At 29.5% G+C, this 27,550-nt stretch overlaps 1 protein-coding gene across 1 annotated transcript; it reads right to left on the bottom strand.

The window, feature by feature from the left end:
* Nucleotides 1–25,988, bottom strand: LOC107437902 (A disintegrin and metalloproteinase with thrombospondin motifs adt-1). Its single transcript, XM_043054803.2, has 17 exons — nt 25,836–25,988; nt 23,994–24,071; nt 23,315–23,390; nt 20,554–20,873; nt 18,614–18,791; nt 16,485–16,777; nt 15,664–15,747; nt 15,455–15,582; nt 14,366–14,415; nt 13,162–13,303; nt 12,145–12,276; nt 11,281–11,440; nt 8,158–8,253; nt 7,415–7,569; nt 4,322–4,388; nt 2,531–2,642; nt 1–445 (listed from the first exon to the last, which is right to left on the bottom strand). The coding sequence occupies exons 2-17, from the start codon at nt 24,051–24,053 to the stop codon at nt 36–38; spliced, it is 2,463 nt and encodes an 820-aa protein (XP_042910737.1). The 5' UTR covers nt 24,054–24,071; nt 25,836–25,988; the 3' UTR covers nt 1–35.
* Between the last annotated feature and the right edge of the window lie 1,562 nt (nt 25,989–27,550).

Raw genomic sequence — 27,550 nt, forward strand, 5'->3', positions numbered from 1 at the left:
TTTATAGAAAAACGATGAATGAATTTAATAAAAAATCATATGGGTGATACATAATCAATGATATCATAGTCTTCTTCCTTTGGCCTTCTTAAATCTTCAGGTTTTGGTATGGGAGGAACAAGTCCCTCTTTATACTGGAAGTACTCTTGAAGTTTCTTTGGCGATCTGTTATCCCCTTTCGGGTGGGCATTATTCAGTACTGGTACTTCAACTTCCGGGCCCAAACCCCTGGATGGAAAAACTCCAGGATCAAAAGCTCTCCCTTTCACTGGTGGTGGTTGACAAAGTCTGTTTTGGCAATAATAATCTGTTCTCCCGTCGTTATGACACCAAGTACCTTCTGGAAAGAAGGTATCAATCCCCATGTCATTGAATTCTTGTCTAGGAGTGTACCAGGTACCTGTTTTCATCTTGCAGTACACAGCACATGATTGCCATTGCCGCTCTAATAATAACAAAAATTGTTAATAATTAATAAATTGAACTTGGAGATTAAATCAAAGAGGAGAGAAAACAATTTGTATTAAATTTGTTTTTATAACTTTTACAGTGATACATTGAGTCCAAAATTTCAAAAAGTTGGCACATTTAATCAGCAGGTTAGAATTAAAATTGAACTTAGATACATAAGGATTGATGAAAACTGAAGCTTATCATTTCCAACATTGTTATATTGAATTTGGTGTACAAGTTTCTTAAACAAAACTGATTTCAGCAAAGTTTCAAGTTAAGTAACTGAAAGAAATTTGAATTTTCTTATTAAAACCTTTGTAATTCATTGTATCGTGTTTGAAAACTAATGATAAAAGCTTTATTTGAATATCTTAAAAATTTAAAAGGTTTCGAGCAACTTTTTAAGTGGTTTTTGTATTTTTAAAAGAAAGCTCGAAACTATAAGGGGTTATCCGCAAATTTCATCTTGTACTATTAAACAAGATTTATTAAAAAGGAAACCGGCACTATGGAGGATCACCCTTAATAAAAGTATGCTTTATTTTACATGCCTTCTTTCTGTATACCATTTTATTTATTTTTTTCGATTATTTACGATTGTTGCAAGGTTATTTGTTATAAAATTTTGTCTTAAGATACAAAATAAAATTTGGGAAAATTCCTTGGTCGAATTGAGGTCCCTGGTAAAAAGTGCAAGAACTTCTTAGAAAATAGATTGAAACTTTTTAAATTTTTAAGATATTCAAATCTATTTTATTTTCTTAGTTGCCAAATACGATTCACTACAAAATTAGGAAAAACTTTTTAAATTTTTTTCAATACAGGTGCAGTATAAAAGAATTAGCTTAAATACTCATAACTTGAGCTGTTTTTAACGGTTTTTCTTTTAAATTTTAAATCGACAATTTTGTAATTAATTTTAAATTGCTCCAAATATTTTGTTCAATTTCATTGAATATCTATTAAGTTATAACAAAGAAACGTAAGGCGAAAAAAATAACTTTTTATAAAATGTCCATATCTCCATAAATATGCAGTTATTAAAAAAAAACTAAAATAATCGATACAAGTTAGAAACTTACTGCTTGATTTTTTGGCATAGGGTGTTCAAAAATACTTACTTTCTTTCATAATGTATTGTAGGACTCTCAAACCTTTGAAAGCTTTAAATTTTATTGCCACGTATGAAAAATCGCAAGAACTAAACAACTCTAAATTTACAAAATAATCTTTTAGGTACTTCTTGAAAAATTTTAAAGAATGTCAAAAACTGAAAGTGTCTCTTCTATTATTGTAGGGTATATATATGTATATATATATATATATANACTTTGGCTGCAGTTGTTTTCTTTTTAGACATTACAATCCGCTTCACTACCCGTCGGTCTCTTTCTCCTTTCGTCCACTATTTTGCTTTGCTGAGCTTGTCTTTCCACGCTGTGTGTATGCTGTCATGACTTTAGACACCGTACCTCTAGAAACGCCTAATAACTGGGATGTTTCGGTCACTGTTGCTCCAACTAGCCGGGCTCCTACAATTTGGCGACTCCGAAAATCTGTGAGGTCTGACATTTTACGCTTCTGACAGAAAATCAAAACGTAGACAACTCTGCTAAAGCTCTCTCATACCACCTAATATATTTACTTTTTATATTAAAAAAAACTGATATGTGAGATTATATTTTAATGCTTATGAAGCGAATTCTCAAATGTCGCTTTTATTCACAAGTGCTTCCATTATTTTGATAACCACCTGTATATATATATATCTTTTATGATACGATAAATGTTTTAAAAAGATAAAACACTAACTTATTTCTGTTTTAAAAAAATTTAAAGCACAACCCGTGAAGCGCGAAACAAAATTGAAAATGAAACGTTTGACATAAACTGTCTAAAATATAACTAATAAATATAATTTGTATATTCAAACCTTAAAGGCATTTTTAAATGACGCAATGCAATCATAAATTTTTGAGAGTGCAGGTTAATAACTTTACCTTCACAAAAAATTACTCATAATTGTTAGCTAATTACGGAAAATTTATTTCAAAAAATTTACTAAAAAAAGACTTACTTTCATTATATTTAACTTGAACACCCAGTGGAGTGACATCGGGAAGATGTTTTGAAAAAGCTTGACATCTTTGTTTTGCAAACTCCGCCGGAGCAATATATTTCTTGCAGATCTAAAGTCATGAAAACATTTTAGTACAATAATTAAGAAATATCACCTGTGATTTATGGCCCTGTAATAAGCATACATCGAAATATATACATTAAATCAGATCGAATGTGATAAGTTAAATACATTCTAGCACCAATTTTAGAGGGTCTAAGATTTCATAGAAAATAAAACACGCAAGCAACACAGGGCTAATTCTTTTTAGCCCTGCAAGCAACAGGCAGTTTCAGGCGTTCATGAATGTTAAAACTTTGCAAAATTCGTTATCAACGGTACGACGGTGTTTTCAGTTTTTCCAATCGACTTCCTTTACAGACAAGCTGATACCTATCAATCTGAATCTGAGCGACTTAACCTCCCAATAAACCTCCCAAGGGAATAAAACTTCGGTCCATTGTGTTGATATCTCTGTACCTGTGCTATTGCGTCTTTCAATTAAGATATCTGATTTTATGTATAAGTTAAGTGAAAAGTACCTTGCATTACACTTATTCAACAGTTATTTCCTCACAACTATAAGTATTTTTTGAAAAAATTGACTTTAACTTTTTATTCTGAAATAAGTTTCTAATAAATTCCGCATTACAAAAAATATATATATAAATTCGCAAGGTCTCCATTATGTTAAATATATATTCGCTTTTAACGTAGCATGGTTTGGACTAAACAAATGCATTTTTAAAATTTCCGATGATTATTTCTTCACAGATATAGATATTTTTGAAACAATTGGCCCCCACTTTTTAATCTGAAAAAAGTAACATAAAATCATCAGCACATCACATAAAATTCCCAATATGTTCTCCTTTATTTTAATATATATACTCTTAACGTAGTACTGTAGGGACTGAAAACTGCTTTTTAAAGGTTTTAAATACATATTTCTAGACAAAAAGGGATATTTTTGAAAAAATTTAATCTCAAAATTTAATCTTAAATAAGTTTAAATAGAATTCCTCATTTCAAAAAATTTTCAAAAATTCGCAAATTGTTCTTCATTATCTCAACTATATATGCACTATTACTTTTAAACTTTGTCGAACTTCTAATTTTTATATTTTTTAGAGCTAAAATAATGGAAAAAGAATTAATATGTAATAATAATATAAAGAATTTCGGTCAATCCTGGTCTTTTCATTATAGATAAACTAAATTATTCATCTCAGAAAAAAGAAAGCTAATAATTTATTAATTTTAAAATACGTATATATAATTATTGAAAACGAATCTTTCAACTGATTAAATCATCGTTGGGATTTTTTTACTTTCTCTGAAGCCATACTCATAAATAATTTCCAAATACTATTATAATAAGAATTTATAGTTTTACCTTTTAGTTGCTGCTCGGAATTATTATTAGAGTCGCCACAAAAGGAAGTTAATTATAAATTTCTTAATAATTATTTACAGCATCTTAAAATGGCAACGCTATACTTTGATAAACAGTGAATATAAATAGTAACAGTTCAAGAGCTGGAAACTAATAAATGCCTTAACAACAGTAACACAACAAAGGAAAAAAATTTAGGGAGGGGGAAAGAAGAATCAGATTAAGGTTGAAGAAAAACAAAAAACGCAAGAGAAGAAAAGAATAGCGAAACAAATTATTCTTTTAAAATCCTTATTTTAAAGTAAAGTAAACATTAATAAAAATGTAAATAATAATAATAATGAATTACTTACTTTTGAGTCATCACAAAAATGAATTCTCAAATTTTCACCTTCACATAACTTTTCTGTATTTCGGGGTCTACAATTTAAAAGAGAAAAAAAAGTATTAGTATGATTATTTTGAAGGAAAAATTGCATTGAAATTCTTATATAAATTGATGAATTAAAAATCGTGATTGATGAAAAATAATCGTGAAAAAATCGTGACAATAAATAACATATAGTTTTATCAATAAACAATTTTATAAATATTAAATGAATTTTTTAAAAAAATTCGTTTTTTTAATTCCTGTTTGTAATCTATGTTGTTAAACCCTGAGTTCAATCCATTACAATTGCTTTAAATCTATTTTGTTTTTCATAATTTGAGCAGTATAACAGAAAATGTAAAAATCTGATTTTCTGTTAACTTATCACAGAATCGGGAAAAACAATCCGAAAGGAATTATTCGATTATTTTAGTTCGGGCTTCAACGGTATTTCTGCATTTGGAGGAAGAAAAAAAAATGGGGAATTTTTCTTTTATACTATCTTAAGGGGGGACCCCACCCTGAGATGGTAAAATATTAAGGTTTTTCTTGAATTTTTTTTAAGTAATAGAGACAATGCAGAGACTCCTTGTTTTTTAATGTTATTTAGCTACAATTTAAGTCTATTTAAAAAAAAAATTCTTTTACAAAATAATAAAAAATAAGTAGGTGACAGCTCTGTGTGTGGCAGGTCATCAAAAAGTAGCACCTCACTGGCCTCATGGATTTAGAAGTCCTGAAGCATAGAAAAACGATTTTGCTTAGATTTTCTGAAACATAAAGACATTATCTAAAAAGAAGCATGGCGTTTTTTTGATATTCGCAAAATTACCAAAATGGCGGCAACTTAAAAAAATAGTTAAGCTTTTCATTAAAAAAGTATTCATTAAAATACTAATATAAAATCGAAATACAAAAATATAAAAATTATCCTATGCTACTTTCTAAAGAATATATTTTTACGTAATTCAAAATAAAGAACAGCTTGTTTCGTTGTATAGATCATGAGAAAAACGTTAGGCCAGGTCAAAAGACAGCGTTTTGAGAAGACCGTGTTTAAAGTTTTGACTTATGGTAGGGGAAAACGTTTAATTTCATATATATAATGATCGATAAATGAAATGCCTGCAATAAGTTTCTATATACAGTCAACAGAATGGATGAGACACAAAAAGAATGAGGCCCCTCCTAATCCGGCCGAACGGGCCTTTCTACTTTCTTAGCGACGACTCTCTATTTTCCTGTATAACTTCCAAATGAAGTTAGGTACCTAGAAATCGTTTTAGACAGACATTACAAAGGGTACAAAGATTCGAAAAATGCAATAAAATTTTTTTCGAATTTTTGAAATATTCAGGGTGGGGGTCCCCCCTTAATCCGGCAGTTACAGACTCAAATTGATTCGAATTATTTTAGTTTTTACTGTAACAGTAATATTGCATATCGGAAGAATAGGACGAAATCTTTTTCTCCAGCTGCTTGATCCGACAGTCATAAATACTATTTAATCTGAATTATTTTAGTTTGAGTTATAACGGTACTTCCGCACTTTGGAAAAATGAGAAAATTATCTTTTTCTCCAGTACTTTGATCCGACTGTCTTTAGCACTATTTGATTTATATTACTTTAGTTAGGATTATAACGGTATTTCAGCACATTGGAAAATAGGGAAGTAATTTGTTTTCTTGTTTCTTGACCCAGCAGACAGAGACACAAACTGAATAGAAATATTTTAATTTGGGATTGGTAATTATAGGCATTAAATAATGATAAAAACTAATAAAAGAATGAAGGTATTTGATAATTACTTTATTAAATATTTGATTTTAGAAATCATTAAATATGAATAGCATGTAATGCGTATAATTAAATGCGTTTATTTGAAATTATTGACTACTAATTATAATTTTTAAATACTAAAATAACAAGGAAAAAAACTTTAAAACCACGATTTTGAAAGTAAGTACGTTTACTTAATTTATGATGGATCACTTAGAAATATTTCTACCCAAAGTCGAAGCTTTTTTTTTTTTTTAAATTATTGTACTATACTGATAATAACAATAAAAAAAATGGGGGGAAAGACCGAACTTTTTGAGTGGGTAGGGCATGATTATTCTTCTCTATTAAATAGAGAATAATTGATTAGTTTATCACCACAATTTTCTCGTTTCATAAGCAAAACACCTTTAATGAACTTAAATGTTTAAACATCGTATGTATTTAATCGGCATCATAACATACACGTCCTGTTTATTACAATGCACAGGGAAGTCATATTAAAGGTGTTTAAAGACAGACAGCATAAAAACTACAATTCCAAACTCAGGAGTCGTAGTGGCTCAGGGGATAGAGCGTTCGCCGTGAAATGGGATGAACCGGTTTCGAATCCCAGTGATGGTTGGGTTGATAGGAAGTCCGCACGCGGCTAGTACCGATCACAGTGGAGACTTAAAATATCCTCAATGGTAGATAGATCATTGAGCTAACCGTGGGAAGTTTTCGTGGTTTTCCCCTCCATGCGCGGGTCAGTTAAATGAGAAAGTCCTTCACGACAGAAAATTTCTACCAACACTTGATCCAAGAGTTCCCTGGTCTTCTGGATTGATTTCACAATTACAAAGCTACGGTAGTCGTAACCTTGATAGTGGTAAACTTAAAATTTGGCTGTTCAACGACGGATATAAAATGAAATAAAATTCACCAAAATCAACTTATGCAGTATTTGCTATTCAGACCTTTCGAAATTGTGATGCAAAACCATTTTTTCTTAAGATCGGCATTACAAGTCTAGTAAAAAAACATTTTTATGTATTTTAGCATTGACACTGCTGTAAAAAAAAAAAAAAAAAAAAAAACTTATTAGAATGATATCTATTGCAAATGTGGTAAAGTTTGGCTCCACAGTTTTCTCACTTTTTGTATTTAAACAACTGGGATTAAATTATTTCAAAAGTGTATTTTTAGGTTTAGCTCTTTAATAAAAATTGCTAAGAAATAAACTGCATTTTACCATCAATTTAAAAAGAGAATTTTAATTAAAATATTAATTAATCATAAAGTAAGGTTACTAACTTAGGATTATTGCAGTATCGTTTGTCTGTCGTGTGAGCTCTGGATTTCTCTAAGCATCCACTTTGACATTTTCCCTTACTCCAGTCTGACCATCCACCTTTGACTACTTTAAACTTCTGCGATCCCCACGAAATACATTCACCATTTTTGCACCACTGAAATAAAGAAGTGCGTTTATTTAATACAAATTTCTACAACAGAATTATGACATGAAAGGATTTTTTAAGAAGTAGTGAGTGTTCCGTACATCTAACCTAATATTTACTTTTGGAATCTTTTTTTAATAGAGTCATATGTGTGAATCTACGCATTAATAAAATAAAATTAATGAATAAGTGTAAAAGAATCATTATCAAAATCTGGCGAATCAATATCGAGGTCATAAAAATCCATGCATAATTTAATAGTTAAATATAAAATCCTAAAGTTAGCGTGATATATTTTTTCAGTTTCATCATTTTAAATATACGAAATTATTATGTGTTAAGTGGCCTTACAAATTGGAGATTTAAAATAGAAGGTAAATAATTACAACAAAAAAATTAGTTAAGACTTCATACACAAATCTGATATCTTCATAAAATAATTAAAATTCGTCTCCTTTTTTTTAATGTCTACTCATATTTTTTTAAATATTATTAATACTTTTGTTCTCGTTGCTATCACATTGTGAAAGAGACAATTAAAAAGTAGGAAATTTTTTTTGACAAAAAATAATTTCTGCTTAAAAATGTAAAACATACTTTTTTTCCTCCACAAAACGTTCCTTCTAAAGCTGGACCAGCTGCGTAATATCCTATTCTTGAAGGAGTCTTGCATAAGGTCTCCTGGCACACCATCTATGTAAGTATATCAATATGCAAAGACGCAAATTTATGCATTATAGTTACACATACAGAGTGCAATAATATTAATAATTACATTTTGACACTATTGAAACATAATACGAAATGCAAATAACAACTTAATTGTTTCAGGGGACCAGCACAAATTTGTGGAAAGTCTAAGTAGATGAAATCAAGTAAGAACTGGTGATGAGTTTAAGGTAGAGTACGGTACTAAATGTGACTATTGGTCTTAGGGAGTGATCTAATAATAATAATGTAAATAATTATCATTAGATATTACATGTTAGATATAATATAATTTGGATTGCATAGCAATTTAATGTGTCTCAAAGTAGTTTCTACCAGCCGTAACGTACTTTCGAAAAATTTTAAGAAACTACTTTCAAAGTCCTCCTGTGGTTAAACATTTTGCTTCTGCGATAGAGAGATGAATCATTCATCTTACTCCTTAGACAAATGAATGATTCATCTCCTCCTCTCCGAAACCAAAAAATTCACTTAAATACAAGGTTTAAGGAAGTCGAAGACATTAAAAGTGTCAGAATTGAGGAACATTCCGTAAGAGGACTTGGAATTTTATGAAGAATTTATTACAGCCAAGTATCGAAAGGCATTGTGGTAGATGATATTTCGAAGCCTATTATAATCTTTGTAAATAAAATAGGAGTCTCAAGGTTACGCGCCTTCCCTGCTCTCCATACTTTTCCCCTCAATGTTACCAGGGAATCAGAAATTCTTGCTTTTTCCCCACTCTATTATATTCCAAATTCTAACTGAAACGTACTGGCCGAATTTGAAGAAATCATGAGCACAAAAAGTTGAAAAGTGTAGACTGGGAGGTATGCACGCAACTTGAGTATAAATGGGTATGGGTTTTATATATTTATTGAGCTGTTGCGTCAGTCCTGAAAATTAATAACCACATCTCGGATCTCATATGCGATTATTTATTTTATCTGCCTCTTTCATTTTAAAAATTCATAATTTTTTAGATGCTGCCACCTCCGTTATGTAATACTTTGTTGAAATAATCATTGCGTTTCATCTACACTTCAAAAATTGTGATGGCAGGTCTTCGGATCATTCTCAGGGATGTTTCCCAGACCATCGCCAATAGCCCATTGTGCAGCTCTAGTGCGACGTAAATGAACTACAACAATCATCTACACTTCAATGGAAACAGATTAAAAACGAAAAGGTTTCACCCTCCCAGTGTTAAATTTGACAATTTTTTTAGACATGAATTATGCCGCTATTATTAAACTATTTCTTAAAATATATAACACTAAAATAAATAAAACTTAAAAATATCAAATTGCATTCTTTTATTTTATGATTACATATAAAATTTTATGAATAAGTATTTATTATTATAAATAAATATGCATTTTTAGCAGAAGTAATAATAATTGGAGGAAAAAATATCATCATTGAATCATTGCTGCTTTCAAGAATGGGTACAGTTTCTTCCAATTCATATATCCCGGAATTTGAAGGGTTGCCGAAATCCATGCCGCACATATCTGTGGACAAATAGGGCAGTTGTCACCAACTGTTTATGTTTATTAAAAAATTCAATAAAAGCCTGTTCTTGACTTCAAATTAAATGAAATTCTTGATTTCAAATTAAATTTTTAAAAAAAAAAACATTTTTAAATCTCTTAAGCAACTATTGCATGCCAGCTACGATTTAAATTATAAAAATCTCGGAAATTAGTTTTATTATTCTTAATCTGCATAAATGTATTTCAATGTATAATCAATGAAATTTTTTATTTGCGAAATAACTCTCCTTAGTTTTCGTGCTGCCATCTAGTTTACTCTGGAAGAAGCAGACATAGGAGTCAACAAATTAAAATGTTGGTTCCTGTACCTGCTTTTCACGTGCGAAAATGTGAAATTAAATTAAAATATGAATTTGTTTTGAAGAGTTTTGAAAAATCTAATGTGAGAAAATGGTGAGATTTATGAACACATCGCTGTTACAGGCGAATTTGTTAGGGGCTTCTATGATCTTGAAAATTAGGATATTAATGGATTAGGATTTTAATATCTTCGATATTAAACGTACTCAATATTCTTCTCGTACAACTATGCCAATGCTCTCCAAAGAAATGAGAATACATTTTTCTCTTCACAGCATAACATTCTAGCCACGATTCAATTTTAAAACATTAGCTTTATGCTAATGCATAATCTAAACCTCTTTATTTAATGGTTTAAAATACAAATTATTCTTATCTTGGAAATTAGGATTTTTATAACAATTTGAAAATAGTTTTTATCATAAAAATCAGCATTGTAAATAATTTGCGAAAAAATCTTAGCATTTTGATAAACTCTATTTTTCAGATAATAGTGCTTTTCGATGGTCTTTGAAATTTTTTAAAAAAAGAGCATTTTAAGTGTCTTACACTTGATAGAAAACCATAAATTTAAACTATAAAAACCTTTTCGTCGTAAAATCCTATCAAGGCAAATTTGGAATGGACATATATTTTCAAAACTATTAAACTGTTTCAAAAATTTTCAATTTTTAATGAGATAAAAATCATAAAAATAAATTAAAAATTCTTAATTTTTGAGAATTTTAATATAAATGAAGCATTTGAGTAACTTCTTAAACTTTTAAAAATTAAATCACAAACGGTTTTTTATTTTTAAAGGACTATTTCTTCAAATTGACGTTAGCGCCCTTTTCTGACAACGCACTGGCTAAATATGAATTAAACTTAACCTAAAAGCCACGAACCACTGTAGCAAACTCGCAGGAATTATAAAATTTGCAAATTATAAATTTTAAAAAATTATAATAAAAAAAAGCCATTTTATATCATGCGGCCACAGAGACTTCGAAACGCAATCTAAAGATAAAAATCATCACTATAAATATGCGGTATTTGCTGCCAGATAATAATTAATTCATTTCAAATCCAATATCATCAAATAAAATCTAGAAATTGTAAAGATCTAGTAATTTTTGTAGCAGCAATAGAAAGGTAATAAATTTTTACGTACCGATACAACTGTATCATTGTACAATGTGGCGTCATCATCACGCAGGAAAATTTTGCATTGATCATGAGCGTCCCAAGTTTGTCCAGGTATCTCATCATATTTCGAATGATCTGTTCCTTTTGTTGATTTCATTTGAGGAGCATCAAATAGACATTTCTTGCTGTAGGGATTTAAAAAAAATAATTTAAGCTTCTATTCAACTCGACATTTCACCAGCTGTAAGAATATGCACCTGATATTACTGGAAGTGGCTTAAATAACCTATAATATAAAATATCTAACTAAAAATGAAAGAAAGAAAGTAGATAAAAATGTGAAAGTCTCATCATTTTCAAAATTATTTACTAAGGTCAGCGACAGATGGCACTGTTAAATAAAATAATCATAAAACATAGTTGGCTGTGCATGCAAGATCATTCCAAGTGAATATTTGCACTGGCCGCTGTTAATTTTGTTTTCGGATTGTTCCTTGTTACTGAAAATATTGATTGTTTTGAAAAGAATGCTTTTTAGTTTTAGTTTTTCTCAGCATGCATCACCGACTGTCGAATTAATTGCGAAACTCGGTAGGAAGACCTCTTGCTTCCCTAAGCGGAATGCAACAAGCCTGTATGTTTCAATTTTCTTCTGTTTTTTTTTCATTGATTTTTAAAATTTTCCCTCATTTTTTGACACTCGGCACGACACGGAATTCTTTATTTGTTTTAATAAATGATAATAAGACGGATGTATCACTCTGTTTCGCGCAATTGCCTATAAACATTGAGTTTTGACATAATCGACCTCATGAGTGCATGTTTTTTTGTTTACAAAATTTTGGAATGCCTTAAAAAAGATAAATTCTAGAAATTTAAACTTGCTTACTCTGTTTTTTCAAGAACTTGAGAACTGCAACTGGACCATGTTGTTTCACCCTTTGTTCCTCTACTTGGAGACATCACGTGACCATTAGAAGGACATTTATTATTTGGAGCGCCATCATGGTACATTCCTAGACTGGAATTGAAACATTAATGTTAGCCAAACCAGTCTAAGCCTAACTAGATACTCGTTTTAAAAAATTTGATGACTATTAATAACATATGTTTACTCTTTTGTTTACTTATTTATTATTATTACTATTATTACTACCATTATTATTATCACTATTATTATTATTAATATTATTTTTACTACTATTATTATTATTACTATTATTATTATATTTATACAGAAAAATTCGATTTCACTTCAATTAACACAGTACAAAGAGCATAAATATGGCGTTTTATTTCATTAGAAGTTCTCTGCCAACTTGTAAATACAAAATGAAAAATTTAACATAACTTCAGTATTGAAAACTTTCTTACTACCCATACATCGTTACGAAATATACGTATGATATGAAAGATTCGAAAGAAGGATTAGGGTTAGTCCAAAACTAGGAAACTGTGGAAGTTACTTTGTAGATTTACTTTGTGTTTAATCATATTTTTCAGATTTCCTCCTGCATATTATTATTAATGCTGAGAAGCTATTTAAGAAACCGATCCAATTTCTATGATGAAGATTTGATAATGATTTAAAAACCAATGTACCACATTGTTTTAAGAAATAGTTTTTTCGCCTGTCACAGAGTGCTAACTATGATACTATATTATAGAGACGATTTTTATTTTGGAAATTTTTCTCTAAATTTGAAAACAAGAAAGCAGTCTAATATTTAAAAATTGAAAATCACATCAATACATCCCAGTTAAATGAAGCAATTTTAGCGAATGCGCAAATTAATTAGAATAACATACCATTAAATTAGCCACTTTCAATCAATCACATCGAACATACTAAATAAAAATCATAATGACATTTAATTTCCTATTTAGTAAGATGATAAGTACATACTTATGTCCTATCTCATGAGCAGCTACATATGTAGACAAGAGACCAGCGGAGGGATAGGGACGTCCATCATCACTTGTTACTCCGAATTCCACTATGACGCAAGAATGCTTCTTCATACATACTCCTCCCACTGGTGCCAAACCTGATTAAGACAGTTAAATAAAATGCAAATGACCGTCATAAAATGTACTTTGACGAAAAAGTGAGTTATAGTTAGTTCTCAAATTATTTAGTATTGGCTACGATTTAAGTTATTCATATTATGATCGAGAAATTCAACCTTCTGCGACGGAGTGCCACACTGATAAGTTTGGGAAATCTCAATTTGTTAAATAATTTAAAATCTATTAAATTTAAAATAAAATTTAAAATAAGTCAGCAAAATGTATTATATTCGTTGTAAATTAGTAGTTTTTAGAAGTTACGTGATTTCCCCACTCCCAACACTTCCCCCTCTTCGTTGTCATGGTTTCGGAAAAATCTTGCTTTTTCCTCAAGCCAGTGTATTCTAACTTCTAGCCGGAATAAAATAGTATGATTTATTGAAACCATGGTAATGTAGAGGGGACAAGTGTGGTGAGTGGGGAGATCGAGTAACCGTGAGAAGCCCATTCTACTTAGAAATATACTTTGTAAATTTTGTATTGTTATCGAATTTTTTGTAAGGAAAAAAATCAGAGCAAAACCAATTTGTTTCATAATTTTTTTGTCATTCTCTGAAATAGTCAAAATATGATTGAGCTCTGGTAATAAACATACCTACATTATTTCAGTGAAAAGAACGTTACAAAAGAGAAAAAATATCATTCAGATTTAACGTTAAGTCTGACAAAGCTTTTTCAGGAATATCATAGAAATGTTTATAGTCTTAGTTTGCTAAATATCCTCTAAAAATGCTGAATGCGTAATAAATCTCTATGCAGACTATCTTGTCATCTCTTTTGTAACCATTAGCTAATAATTTTGCACTTCCAGTTATCATAACTTCATTCCACCACATTTTCCATTGTCTTATCGAATTATTGTTTTAAACCGAAAATTCAGAGGGACACTAAAATGTGATGTCGATTATTTTCGACCAGTCGAGAGTGAAAGTCGAGAGCTGATCGCGAATTAAAAACTCATAAAATAAAACATAATAATCATCAAAAGTGAAAAAAATGACTGAACTTTTCAAAATCTGATAAATTAAAAGATTTCTTACCCATTGTTATGCCATTCTTCTTCCCTTTTTCCATTGAGAAAAAATTTAACCTTTAAACAAAATCAAATTATATTAATCAGTTATTAAATACACAACATAAGCACAACATAAAAACTTTCGTAATATTAATCATTTAATTTCCTAGTTTGAGTTGAGTAATTAACTCAAAGCTTTTAATTAGTGAACATCATTTCACTAAGTTGTACTTAAATAGCTTTCAAGTTTGTGAATAGGGAGTCTTGGACTGAAATTTAAATCACTTTCTGACTGGGTGGAGCTCTCAAATCTTCATTGGAGTTGAAAAATGATAAAAATGCAAATTACAATCATTTCCAGAATTTATCGTCATTTTTTTTACCAAAATGACAGTCATTGTGAATCAAAATTCTGACCAAATTCCGACAGGCAAGAGTTCTCAAATCTTTACTGCAGCTCCGTTCTGATGACAATACGAGCTTCAGTCATTTTATAACTACTATAAACAAATTCTCTTTCCATATTATCCCTAAATGCAATTTATCGGCAAGCATTTTGATCGCTTTCCAACTAGCTAGAATAAATACTCAAACTTTAACTGAAGCTGGGCTGACAAAACGCACGTGAGTTGTTTTTTGACCTTTACATGAAGAATTTATATTGACAAAAAAATTTTTTTTTCAAATATTGTCCACTTTCCAGCATAAAGAAATAAGTTAATAATTAATTAAAACAAGAAAATAATACAATATTTGAAAATTGCGTTTTTGCAAGCAGGATTAAAAAAAAAAAAAAAGAGAAAATTATTCTTGCTAAACGGAAATCGGAAAACTTATTGCTCACCGCCACCCTCACATCTATCAAAAGTGATGCGCCCCAACACTTTTCGTTTTAGATTTGACAAAAATGCCTTTTTTGTCTACTAAAAGAAATTTTTTTTGAATGTTTATTTTATTGTTATTAGGCAATTTAGTGTCTAATAACAACGGATAAAACATTAATTTTTTTTTTTCAAATTTTCAAGCAAATATGTGGGTTTTTTTTTCAAGACTTAAGATTTATCGTTATAAAAAGGCATCAATGTTAATGCATAATAAAATAATTCATGCTTACCCAGATACATAAAGAGCTAAGTCCCAATGATTTGGATCATTATCGGAATCTGGATTCTTTTTAGCTTGATAATTACAAAAGGAATCTAGTAACTGATCTCTCTCTCCATCTTTATGCGGAAGATCACTCTAAAATTAAAGAAAAAAGGCATGTTTATAAAAAATAAATAAACTTTAAAAAAAATGACGTAACAATTTTAAAATACTCACTGGTTGTTTCTTCATAACATCCAATCGAACTAAACTGATCTGAAGCTTTTTGCGTAAAGAAGGTTGCTGATAAAGAGCTTGCATCTATAGAATAAAATATCATTTTATCGATTNTTAACTTTTCATCCTTTTCGTGCAAAAAAAAAAATAAGTAAAGTACTTATGAAAAATTACAATATTCAGAAAAACTGTTTTTTTTTTATGTATTAAAAAAACTATATCTAATATGAAGAAATAAAATTTGTTGTTGTTGCTGTTACTTAGCTCCCATAGACTCCGTCAGACCAGAGCTAAGAAACCATTGCATTCAAAGAAACATATGCAAGAAGAAGAGATGAATGAATTTCCTCCCAAATGAGTTCTAGTCTAATATGTGTTCAGGCGAAGCCTGTTGTTGCCTGTACGCTCGGGGCAAAACTCCTCAGAAAAACGTAAACTCTTGAGATGGTCGCTGGCGAGGTGCGAAATTTACCAATATATGAAAGGGTCAAGGCTAGGCCTGACCTACTGCACCGATACCAATCGTGAGTTGGAGGTATCAACCAATCCTTCTTAATTTGAGATTGTTTCTTTGAGAAAAGTTCAAGATACGTTAACTCTGGAGAAAAAGCAATGGAGGGAGCTCTTGCAAGACTATTTGCCAAGAGAATTTCCATATAAATTCACTCAGGAACTAAAGTTTATGATACATGTGACCAATTAATGATACAATACGCTTACAATAGATTAAGACAATCGTATTCCTTATTATTTAAAAATGTGCTCTGACTTTTACATTAATTTTTTTTTATGACGAATGTTAATTTACATTCACACCTTACCTGATTAACATATCCCAGAAGTAAATCTACTAGATTTTCATCAGATTTAGCATGCGATTGAAAAAGTTGGTATCCCTTTTCGTCAAAGAACAGAGCAAGTTCCAGGTGTAAATCTTTATCTTTAGCGTATTCTGTTTGCCGTTTTGATTCCTTATTTGGCTTCTCATCATTATCAATTTCATTCGAAATTGGACCAAGATCCTCAAAATCTAAATATTTGACAATGTCATCATCATCGACTTCATACTCAGAACGAGGTGAGGAAGGTACGTAATGTTCATCATCCCATTCATCTATGAAGTTTTGAAAAATAATTAAACAAATGAAAACCAGTTTAACAAAACTTTTTAAAATGACTTAATAATTTTGCAAATAACTTAAATGGTAAAAATTTATCGTACTTATTACTTTAATTTTAGATCTGACAAAAATGACATTACTTTCCACATTGATTTCGAAAATAGCATCTGCTATATTTCTAATTGCACAGAGTCCCTATTAATCTCTCCAAATCAAATAAGTAAATAAATAAAGATAAAAAATTGAGGAAAAGTGGAATAGCAACATTCTTACAGCTGTAACATTTTTACAATTGCAACATTTTTACATCCTTTTATGTGATATTTTTAGTTCAAAATAAATTAAAAATTTTAAAAATCTTCGATAGGCCAGCTTGTATAGTAGTTGAAAAAAATTTCTTTCTTGAGATTTAAGGCTTTTTTTAAGGTTTTGTCGTCTCATGAAACGGTGCTTTTCTGCAAATTATATTTAACACTGACTGTTTCGTGACTGAAAGGTCAAGTTTAGCTTATCTTTAGCCAGCACTTTCTCTGTTAATTCTGAAAATGGCACAAAACGTCATCATGAAGAAAAGTCACAGTCTTAGAAAAAAGAAAAGCTTTTGTTCTCAAATTTCTTAATATTAAAAGCAACTAACTCTAATGCTGCATTGTTTCGGCTCCTAGAAATTTGCAAAAAATGAGAATGAAGCATTAATTTTGATAGTTTTCATCGTGGTGGAAAAATGTCGCAAAATTGGCAAGAAAGTTTAATAACTTTTAAAATATTTAAATTATTTTGCCTGTTGTAAAGCCTAGATAATTCTTTACAACAAGATGGCATGTATATTTTAAAATTATAGTTTCGCCTTAAGTGGAAGACACTTAAACTATGGATTTTTATTTTCCTTGGCGAAAGAGCTTCGAAACACCATGCTAAGTTCGTTATCGAAGAGTATTATTTTCAGCCAAATGCGACTGAGACATGATATCGCATATTAATAACCATTTCTTCAATTCTATATAACAATTAGAGTTGAATTTACTTATTTAATATTCTTATTATTACCTCTACACTATCCCACACGGAGAATATTATTTTTAGAATTTGCTAACATTTTTATTTTTTGAAATAACACTATCGTATTTTTGAGATTTACAAATTTGGCCTAACCCTGATTATTTACACCGTTCACATCAGAATAATTGCTATGTTCTAATCTTAATTATGGACTGGCTGTTCGATTAAATTTTAACCGGTACTTTTATTATCTAAACTAACTTAATTTTATGTTATTTTCATAATAATTATTGTAATATATTCAATTGTATTATTTTACTATTAATTATTGTCGAAATTGTCAAATAATCCCCAAAGTAGCTGTTTTTTATCTACTTCTTTATTTGACTACTAAGTTAGCGAGCCCAGCAAGTCATGTGCCAAATCAAGGAATTATGATTGATTATCTATATCTAGGCCTATTTGACATCAATTTTCGACAATGATTACAAGAAATCACAAAATTAACGTACAATTATGATGATTGAAATAAATGAAAAAGTTGATTCAACTGCTCATGAACAGCCACTCCATAATAGAAAAGCGGCGTATGATAGTATTTATGGTCAGAGTTTGTTATTTAATTCTCATTCCTTGGGATTCCTCATTACTTGCCTCACCTCCAAATTTATAAACATTGTACTGAATTACCCTGTATAGTAATTGCTGAAAAACGTGGCATGTTTAGAAGTAAAATTGCTCACATCTAAAGTGCCTTACAATATTTTTAACAGAAATGGCTCCAGAGCGAGGAAACAACACCACAAAATAATTAGGTTTATAAAACATACCATCTGGAACTGACAATCTCTTTTGTTTTGGAGGTTTGAAAACGAGATGTAAAACACCGTCATCAACTTCAGAATGAGAGCGCTTTTCAGGAACTGAATCGAATCCAATAATTTCCTGTAGGTCCGCATCAACCGGCTGTAACTGCAAACTTCCACTTGGTATCAATATCATGCCCGACTAAAAAGTAGTTTTTAATAGTTAGCTATATAAACTGCAAATAACAAGAATTAATTTAAGAAGAAACAAAAAAAAATTGTGATTCTGCTAATTGGAGGAATAAGCAATGTTTCATTGTTATGGAATATGAAGAGCCTAATTTTCATACGCTGCTTTGATCATTATTCTTATATAGGACATTCAAAAGTAGACTAACAGTTTTAAAACAAAATTTAAAGCAGGAAAATAATCAAAGTGGACAAAACAATTCATGCAACAGATTCATGTAACAAAACATACAATTTATTAGCAAAGTTTCTGTATAAAGTTTAATAAATTTCCGTCAGATGGAGTCTCTAAATGGATCTTTCCTTCTATTGTTCCTTCCGTTGCATTTGCTTATTTCTTCAAATTAAGGGAGCGAATGGGAAGCAAGAAGCATGCGAGAGGTGTATTTTCAAGCGTTTGCATAAGTGTGCGCACATCACATCAACGCAACCTAATGCAAAGATATTGTATTTCACCTCCAGTCTGCCTCTTGCTTCCAACCCGAATCCTAGGTGTCTTAGACTGACTGTCTTATAAAAATTTATATCAGGAAAGCGATGTGATTAAGGTTTAAAATAAAATTCGTGCAGAAATTTCATGTGACAAGGTTATACCCAGAGCTTTTGGTTTAGTTCAAAAATATTCTGGCAGGTGGCGCTAAATTTACCGTATGTTCTTCACTTGCTTATTTACTTGCTTGCTTCACTTGCTTATTTACTACGTATAGTCATAGAATATAAAATACGTTGAATAAAAGAATAAAGTTAATAATACTTATTTTTTGTTTAGATGGCTAAAAATTTTATTTACTATTATGATTATTTACTATAGTTATTTTAATTTATTAATTAGCGATAATGTCTCAATGCCCATTTATGGGATGTCCAAAAACGACTGATGATTTCAAAATCAGATTTCAAGAAATTGAAAGGCGATAAAAATGCACGTTAATTGAATTCTGCACTCAAAACAAAATACTGTCAGTGTAACTTAAGCCCCACTGCTATATAATCTCAGCTAAAAATAGAATTTGTTCACTTTAACAATGTTACATAGCAGCATCAGAACTGTCTTAAAAAAAATCAGTTTTATTGAGAAAAAATCTAGGCATTGTATTATTCTATGTATTTTCCTTATTTTAAATCCTAAAACTTCTGTTTATTTTTAATTAATTTTAATCTCGACTTGATTAAATTAAGTTTAAGAGAACTATGTTTTATTGGAAAAAAATTGTTTGGATAGCATTTTATTTCTATCGGAATAAATATGCTCCAGTCTAAAATTTAAATAACTAATTTTTTCTTAGAAATATTAAACATAGACTAATTAATAAACTTTAAAAAATTCTAAAGTACATAATTAATTAATAATTTTGGAAAACGTCTAAATAAGAAAGATATTCAAGTATGAAAAAACTTTAACACAAATGAGAAAAAAAGAAATTCTTTTAAAAATTTAATTCTTAAAAATTATGAAAGTTCAAACTATTTATTTTTGTAAATATTTTACAGCTAAAATATAGAAAAATCTAGTTCTTTTTTTCAATGTCAAAGTATACAGCATAAAAAACCTTCCATAAAAATAATAAAAAGTAACTTTATGAAACATTATATAACATAAAAAGAAATTCTATATCGTTTGCTCTGATGGTTCGAACTTAGCCCTCTCGGCTATGGGACAGATATATTATATTATATTATATTATATTATATTATATTATATATGTAATACTTACCAATCCTTTTGATGGTGTGTTTTGGCATGTGCTTACAGCTGCTGCGTAGCTGCCGTTAGAACCCAGGTAGTGGCAAAGTGGATAGTAACTTCCATCTAATTCGTTTATTTCATCGCCTTCTGTAGTAAATGCTTTAAAAGATGGTGCAAGAAGTCGATCATTCCTTTGAAGTTGCATTTGTACAACATGACCAAACAATGATTCCGTGACCATCATTAAATTTTTAGGCTGTGCTTCTTTTCTTCGAACTAAATGGTGATCGGAATTTTGTTCTAAATCAGTTCTCCTTATTCGAATGTTAGTTAGTGTGTAATCTGGAACTATAGAAAAAGAATATTGAAAAATATGTTCTGTATTTAATGATATTACTAATTGAATTGACGAATTTACTCATATATTGTATAAAGCTATTTGTTTACTGTTGCATAAAATTAATATAAAATTTATTTCTAACAAGGGCAATAACAATAGCAACCATAATCCATATTTTGTAAGTGAATCGACTAAAATTTTTTCCTAATTCGTTAATTTCATTTTCTGAAATTTTAATATTTTGTCATCGGTTGTTTTTACATTAAGCCGACGTTACGTGAGAGGCCTTTTATGCAATTTAAGAAAACGTGCTTTTAATTTAACTAGCCTTTTTCTTAAAACCTATTTAACTTTTTAAATAAATCGAACATTTTATTCGTGCGAAATGAAATTTATGACACTTATCAACAGCTCTTTTTAAGAAACGACTCACCTTCACTGTTAACAAGATATTCCCCTTTTACAAGAAACAGTAAAGAAAAATATTTTTGTAGCTAGCGCAGAAACTTATAGTTTTTTGAACAAAAAATACTCGGAGATAAATTTTTAAATCAATCTAGCTAGAAAATAATATTTTATGAATTACACTCTTTCTGTTTCTAAATTAATAGTATTTAAAAAATTCAGATTTTTGTAATAAAACAAAGGTATAAACATTTTCTTCCTTAAAAAGTTTTTCCTTTTTCACTTATAAACATTTTAATTCTTAAGTAAATAGTTAATTGATAATATTTCATTACTTGATTTTGCTGAATTAAACCAGTTTGTGATCTTTGTTCCACCTTCCCAAAATTACGTAAAAGTTCCTTATAATTTTTAGCTCTATATTTAATAGTTTTTTTTTTTAAGTTTTAAATCTATTTTTAACTTAAGTAGCAGCATTATTTTTTACTCTGTTAAACAAAATCTGACAGAAATAACCGCCTTTGGCATCCAGCCTGGTCACCTTTCGAAATTTTCTTGTACAACGAATAATTTTTAATAGTAGCCAAGCCGATTGACTTACACAACTGCATTTTAATATTCTAATTCCTCTCCTCCAATTCTAACACCTTAATTTATTTCAAGCAATATAATAACCAAATTTTTCCCCGTATGTTAGAATTTTTATTCTAAAATTACTGTAAATAACCGGAAACTGTCTGTTCATTTAATTAACTGCAAAGTTTACGGTAAAGAACATTTTTAACTTTACAGTTTTGAAACCATTTACAACTAGTATGGTTAAAAAACCGTGAATACAAAACTGTCTTGTTTTTGTAACCAACTAGTATGATTTCAAAACCGTAAAAAAATTGGACATTAGGGCTGGACTTTTCGTTAGGTTGTGGTAAAGTTGTGCTTAATTAAATGAACCGTGGAATGTGGTTCAGTTTATCTGATTGTTTCACCTATTTTAATATGTGGGAAATACTAAACTTTTTTATGTTAAGCAGATTTATGACGCTGCCATCTGTGCGATAATGAGAGTATCCTATTCTATTATCCTATGGTCACAATTTGGGGAGGGGGGTGCAAGACTCGGTAAACTTTTCATGTGGTGAAGGGAATGTAGGAAATATTCATTCTAGTGTCAACGTTTAGACTCTAGCCCCTATTCTGTTGATCAGGAGATTAGCAGATTAGCCCTCTCGGCTATATTGCATGTACACAACTGCAAGGAACTTACGTGGGTCTAATTGGCACGATAAAATTCTGGTTGTTTAACAATATTCGGTGAAAGCATTCAGTAAACGGTTTTTCTCACAGTTGGCCTTTTGAATATTATCTTATTTACGGTTATTTGACTGCTTTGTTTGAATATCGTGAAATAACAATTAAATAAACTGTTACGTAACTATTTTTTCAGAGAGATTTTTAACAGTGCAGTTGCCTGCGAAGAAGTACATAGATTTCAATTTTAACCATTTTCAAAAGATGTCCGGGATGTTTTCAAAGCTCTTTATGTATTGAATTTCAGAAATAATTTAAAACCTGTCCCGCAGAAATTAAATCAAACAAGCCAACTTAAAGTACGAGTTCAGGATATTTCAGCATAGTAGTCAGCAGGAGTATTGGTATAAGTTCACCAAAGAGTATTGGAATAAGAGTATTGGTAAAAGCTCACCAAAAACTTCGAAAAATATTTTTTTTCAAGGATGGTCTGACACACTGTAGAAAAACTTTATTTCATTCTTTTATATAAACGGCAGATCTATTCGATGATTAATACTGCAAATAATTTTAAAATTTATTGCAAATAAGTCCATAGTTTCCTATGTAGACCACAGAAAAACATACGTTTCTCTCTCCTTTCGTTTTTATGTAATTGATTTTACAAATTGCCAAACTTCTTCATCTAGTAATACATTGAAACTTATGAAAATACCTACCTATGAAAACACATTAATTAAACATTAATTAAACTCAAAGGTTAGAATCAATAAAATAAGCAAAACTTATTACATACCATCATCGTGATTCTCAACAGAAAAATATTTCCGCAACTGATCCTTATTTAATCGCTTATGAAATTTCGGTTGAGGCTGAAATGAAAAAAATTCTGAAAATTATAAAAATAAAAAAAAACTACACTTAAGAAAACACTGTAAAAGAAAAAATATATTTATAATGTAATAAGAAAAGAGTTTTACCTTATTAACAAATTATTAAACCTAATTGATGAAGTACTTAGTGTAAAGTTTATTAAATAATTAAAATATCGGTCTATCATATTTTTTTTCGAATTCAGATAGGAAAGTAATAAAAAACAAACTTAGAGGTTCATTTATTCAAAATAACAAATGTTGCACTAAAGATTTTTTTCATTTATCAATAAAGCACTTATTCACTAAACTAAAAAATGCATCTTTGAATAATTGTCCTTGCTTTTACAGCTGAATTCGCCAATTATTTCTGGTTCAGAATAAGAGAAAAAAATAAAGAGTTCTTAAATTAATTATTTTTTTTTATTATTTAATATTTCTTTTTTATGTCGCGAGTTCTATTTATATACAAAATTACCGGGCTGCGTTAATTTAATTTCTCTCAACATATGAACTGTTGTGTAACTTAACTTATCCAAAAAATTGATATATTGCTAGCTAGATATAGATAGATAGATAGATATAGTGACATAATATACTTACAAATGAAAACGTGGGCATGGCCAGTATGTTCAAGATAAATATGCAAAAATTGATCTTCATTATGATGAGTGGATGTTTCTAAAAAAATATTAACTAATATCTTAAATATTCTCATTTTGAAACTAACATACACTAAACTAAATGAAAATTATTTAATTTATTTCATAAAAGTAATTATTAAAAATTGAGTCTCATTATGCACATTCATAAGAAGATAAAAATCTAAAACTTTTGAAAATGTTTTTATTTAAAACACTGTTTTATACTAAGCATTATTCGAAAATTGTCATTTATTTCGAACTTATTTAATTATTCCTTTTAATATGATTATAAATTTCTTACATTTTTCATTTTCAGTATTTATTTCCCGTCTATTCCTATATAAATTATAATAACTTCTATGAAAATGAATAATATCCCAAGATTTAGCAAGTTATCCTCTTCATATATTTTAAATGCTAAAAAAGTAAAAATGAGAAACACTATGCGTCATTTGATGCAAGGAAAAACTTAATGATCTAGAAAATTATGTAATTTTTATTATCCAAAAATTTGAGGATAAAGCGGAATACTTGGAAATAAAGAACACAGGCATAATTTTGTATATTGCCATCGGAAAAAATAGCTGCTTTTTAGCACCGATCAAAATTTGGTTAAAGCTATTTTTCGAAGAGACTGATGTCATATGAAGTAACGCTTTTTAGCATATAGTATGCTTTTCCTAAAACTGTTGAGAATTTTTAGCAGTTACTTATCACTGTTATGTTAGGTTTCGTCTACAATTAGTCAGCACCTTCTATGCTAATTATGAAAATAGTCAAGATGAAGAAAATTAACAGTTTTTAAAAACTGAAAGGAGTTTCTGATCTAACTTTTTTTTTATTCCCTGGGCTCATAAAAATTTGCGAAAATTGAAATTTATTAATTAGTTTAAGTGATTTTCATCTAGGTGAAAAATCTCGCTGAAGTGGCGAACTTCAAAACAAAAAGTATTTATACATGGACTAATTTTCTTTAAACAATTAAGCTATTTGTCTGTTCCAAAGTCCAAATAATTCTATATTTAAAGATAGAGTCGGTGGCTTAAAGGACAGAGCTCTCGCCTCTGAATGAAGTGACCCGGGTTCGAATCCCAGAGAAGGCTTATCTTTACGAATTCTGAAACCAGGTCGCACTAACGTGAAACATCCTCAGTAGTAGACGGATCACGGGTTAGAGTTCCCTTGCCGTCTGGCTAACCGTGGGAAATTTATTGTGGTTAGTTCTGCCAAAACGTCCTCTACGAAAGCATATTTCTCCCGATACTTGATCCAGGAATTTCTTTCTTTAGTCTTCTGGATTGGGTTTGAAATTACTAGGCTGCGGAGTTAAACATTGGTAATCATGAACTCAAAATTAGATTGACTGTATAATGATGGCTATAAAATATAAAATACATGGAAAGACGGAATACATACATAAATTATAGCTTTGCTTCGAGTTTAAAGCCTCTCAGGTTAATTGTAGATCTTTTTTTTCTCGGTGGGGAATTTTTGAGAAAAAAACTTGACGTCACACTAGAGTTACTCTAACCTTCTTGCAAGTATGCGTGCTCACCCAATGCATTGATATTATTATTATTGTTATTATTATTATTTCTAAATATTACGATGAAGGAATTCAAAAGTTTACGAAAGGAGTCCGAAAATTTCAAAACATCAAAGTTCCAAACAAACGTTTAAACACTAGAAAAGAGTGAAAAATCAAATGTCAGTACTACACAGACTAATCCTAAAACAACCTGCAACTATATACAAACATATTTAAATACAAAACATCTCAAGACAACTAAAAAAAAATTACCAATCAGATATGATGAATTTATATTTCACGAAGTTGAAACTCTCGTCTGAAAACGAACTTTTCACACCATTCTACAGAAAAATGGTTTCGAACGAATCATTGTGCTTCAGCAGGTGGCAATGTAACCGACTCCCAAAAGATTCCCTCTAATATACATAAGTGTCCCTAGAAGGTGCGGTCATTACAAAAAATACAATGCGGGTAAAAACTATTTGTCTTATTTAAGAGTTTGGCGACTTTTTTTTGTCCCTCCGCCTTCATTATTACCACTATGATTTGAAAATGTCTGCTCTTAAGATTTCCCCCATTGGGTACGAAAATGGTGTATATCAGACCGCTAACTATTGTAACCTTGAAGAAATTTCCAATTCATGAGGGATAATGAAATTTAATTACGAACATTAAGGCTGTTGATCTTTACAATTAAATATATAAAACTCATCATTCTTATTTTTAATAAAAAATAAAAATAAAAAAACACTTTCAGAAAAATCAGTTCACACCACAGTATTGGAAGATCACGAAGCCTCACAAGAAACAAACAATATATGGTACCATATGTTTCATAACTTCCTATTAAATCCCATAATAATAAAATCAATTTCAAAATAAATGAACCTTATAGTAAATAACTGTTGGTTTCTCTTGGAATGTTCAGGAAACTTTATTTATAGATTTGAAAGGATAATTACTTTAATAACTTTTGATCTAATTCTCGAAAGTTGTTCCATTAAGCTACAATTCCAATGCCTTGGAAAGTCAATCCAAATTAAGATAATGAAAGTTGAAATTTAAAAAAAAAAAAGATCCTACTTTCGATTTTCTTGCCAATTATAAAAATAGTCCTAATTTCTTTTCATACACATTCTTCTCTGTACAGATATAAACTTAGTGCCTTCAAATATTAGAACTTACGTATAAAATAAAGGCCTTATTTGAGTAAGGAACAACTCACTTATAAATAGTCTCACTTTCACATTCAAGCAAGTCTTTTGTACCTTATTTTAAAATTCGTTAACCTCTAGTTCAAATCTGATGCCAAAGAAATCTCACCAAAAATCAGAGAAGATAGGTAAAACAATACGATCATTAATTTTAAGGATTCGACTCTATGCCAAAATGAAAAAAAGTGAAGTTTTCCCAATTCAAAAAAGGAAAAAGCAAAAAAAATTTAGAAAGTTTTATTTTTCTACATCAATCATTATGAAAGATAAAATACGATATCTGCAATATTATAAGGTAACTAAAAGAAATTTTTATGTAACACAGTATATACTTTTATGAATTTAAATAGCTTTTCCATTGTATTCGAAAAATAAATTTTTAATTCAATTTCGAACTACCAATGAATTTTCTCTTTTTTACATCGAATAGTTGAAAACAGCTAATGACATAGATTAATAACTTTTTTCATTACTTTTGCAAAATAACTTTGGAAATAATAAAAAACCATTACTATCCAAAGTTTCGTAATAGTTGTATCTGTTTATTTATTTGTTTCGTTTAGTTCATAAGAATTTATGTAATGACGATTGCTTGCTTTTTTTATTATTTTATTTATTACACAAGAAAACCACTTTTTGTGATTAATTCGCTTATGCATCACTTAATAATTAGTTTTAAATCAGCAAATATACTTAATTAAAAACAAATTGTAATTGTATCTAAGATAAAGAAATGAGAATTAGTTAATAGTGTGTGTCTGCAAATGTGAA

This window comes from Parasteatoda tepidariorum, chromosome 1 (genome assembly GCF_043381705.1).
Source record: "Parasteatoda tepidariorum isolate YZ-2023 chromosome 1, CAS_Ptep_4.0, whole genome shotgun sequence".
NCBI classification, from domain to species: domain Eukaryota; kingdom Metazoa; phylum Arthropoda; class Arachnida; order Araneae; family Theridiidae; genus Parasteatoda; species Parasteatoda tepidariorum.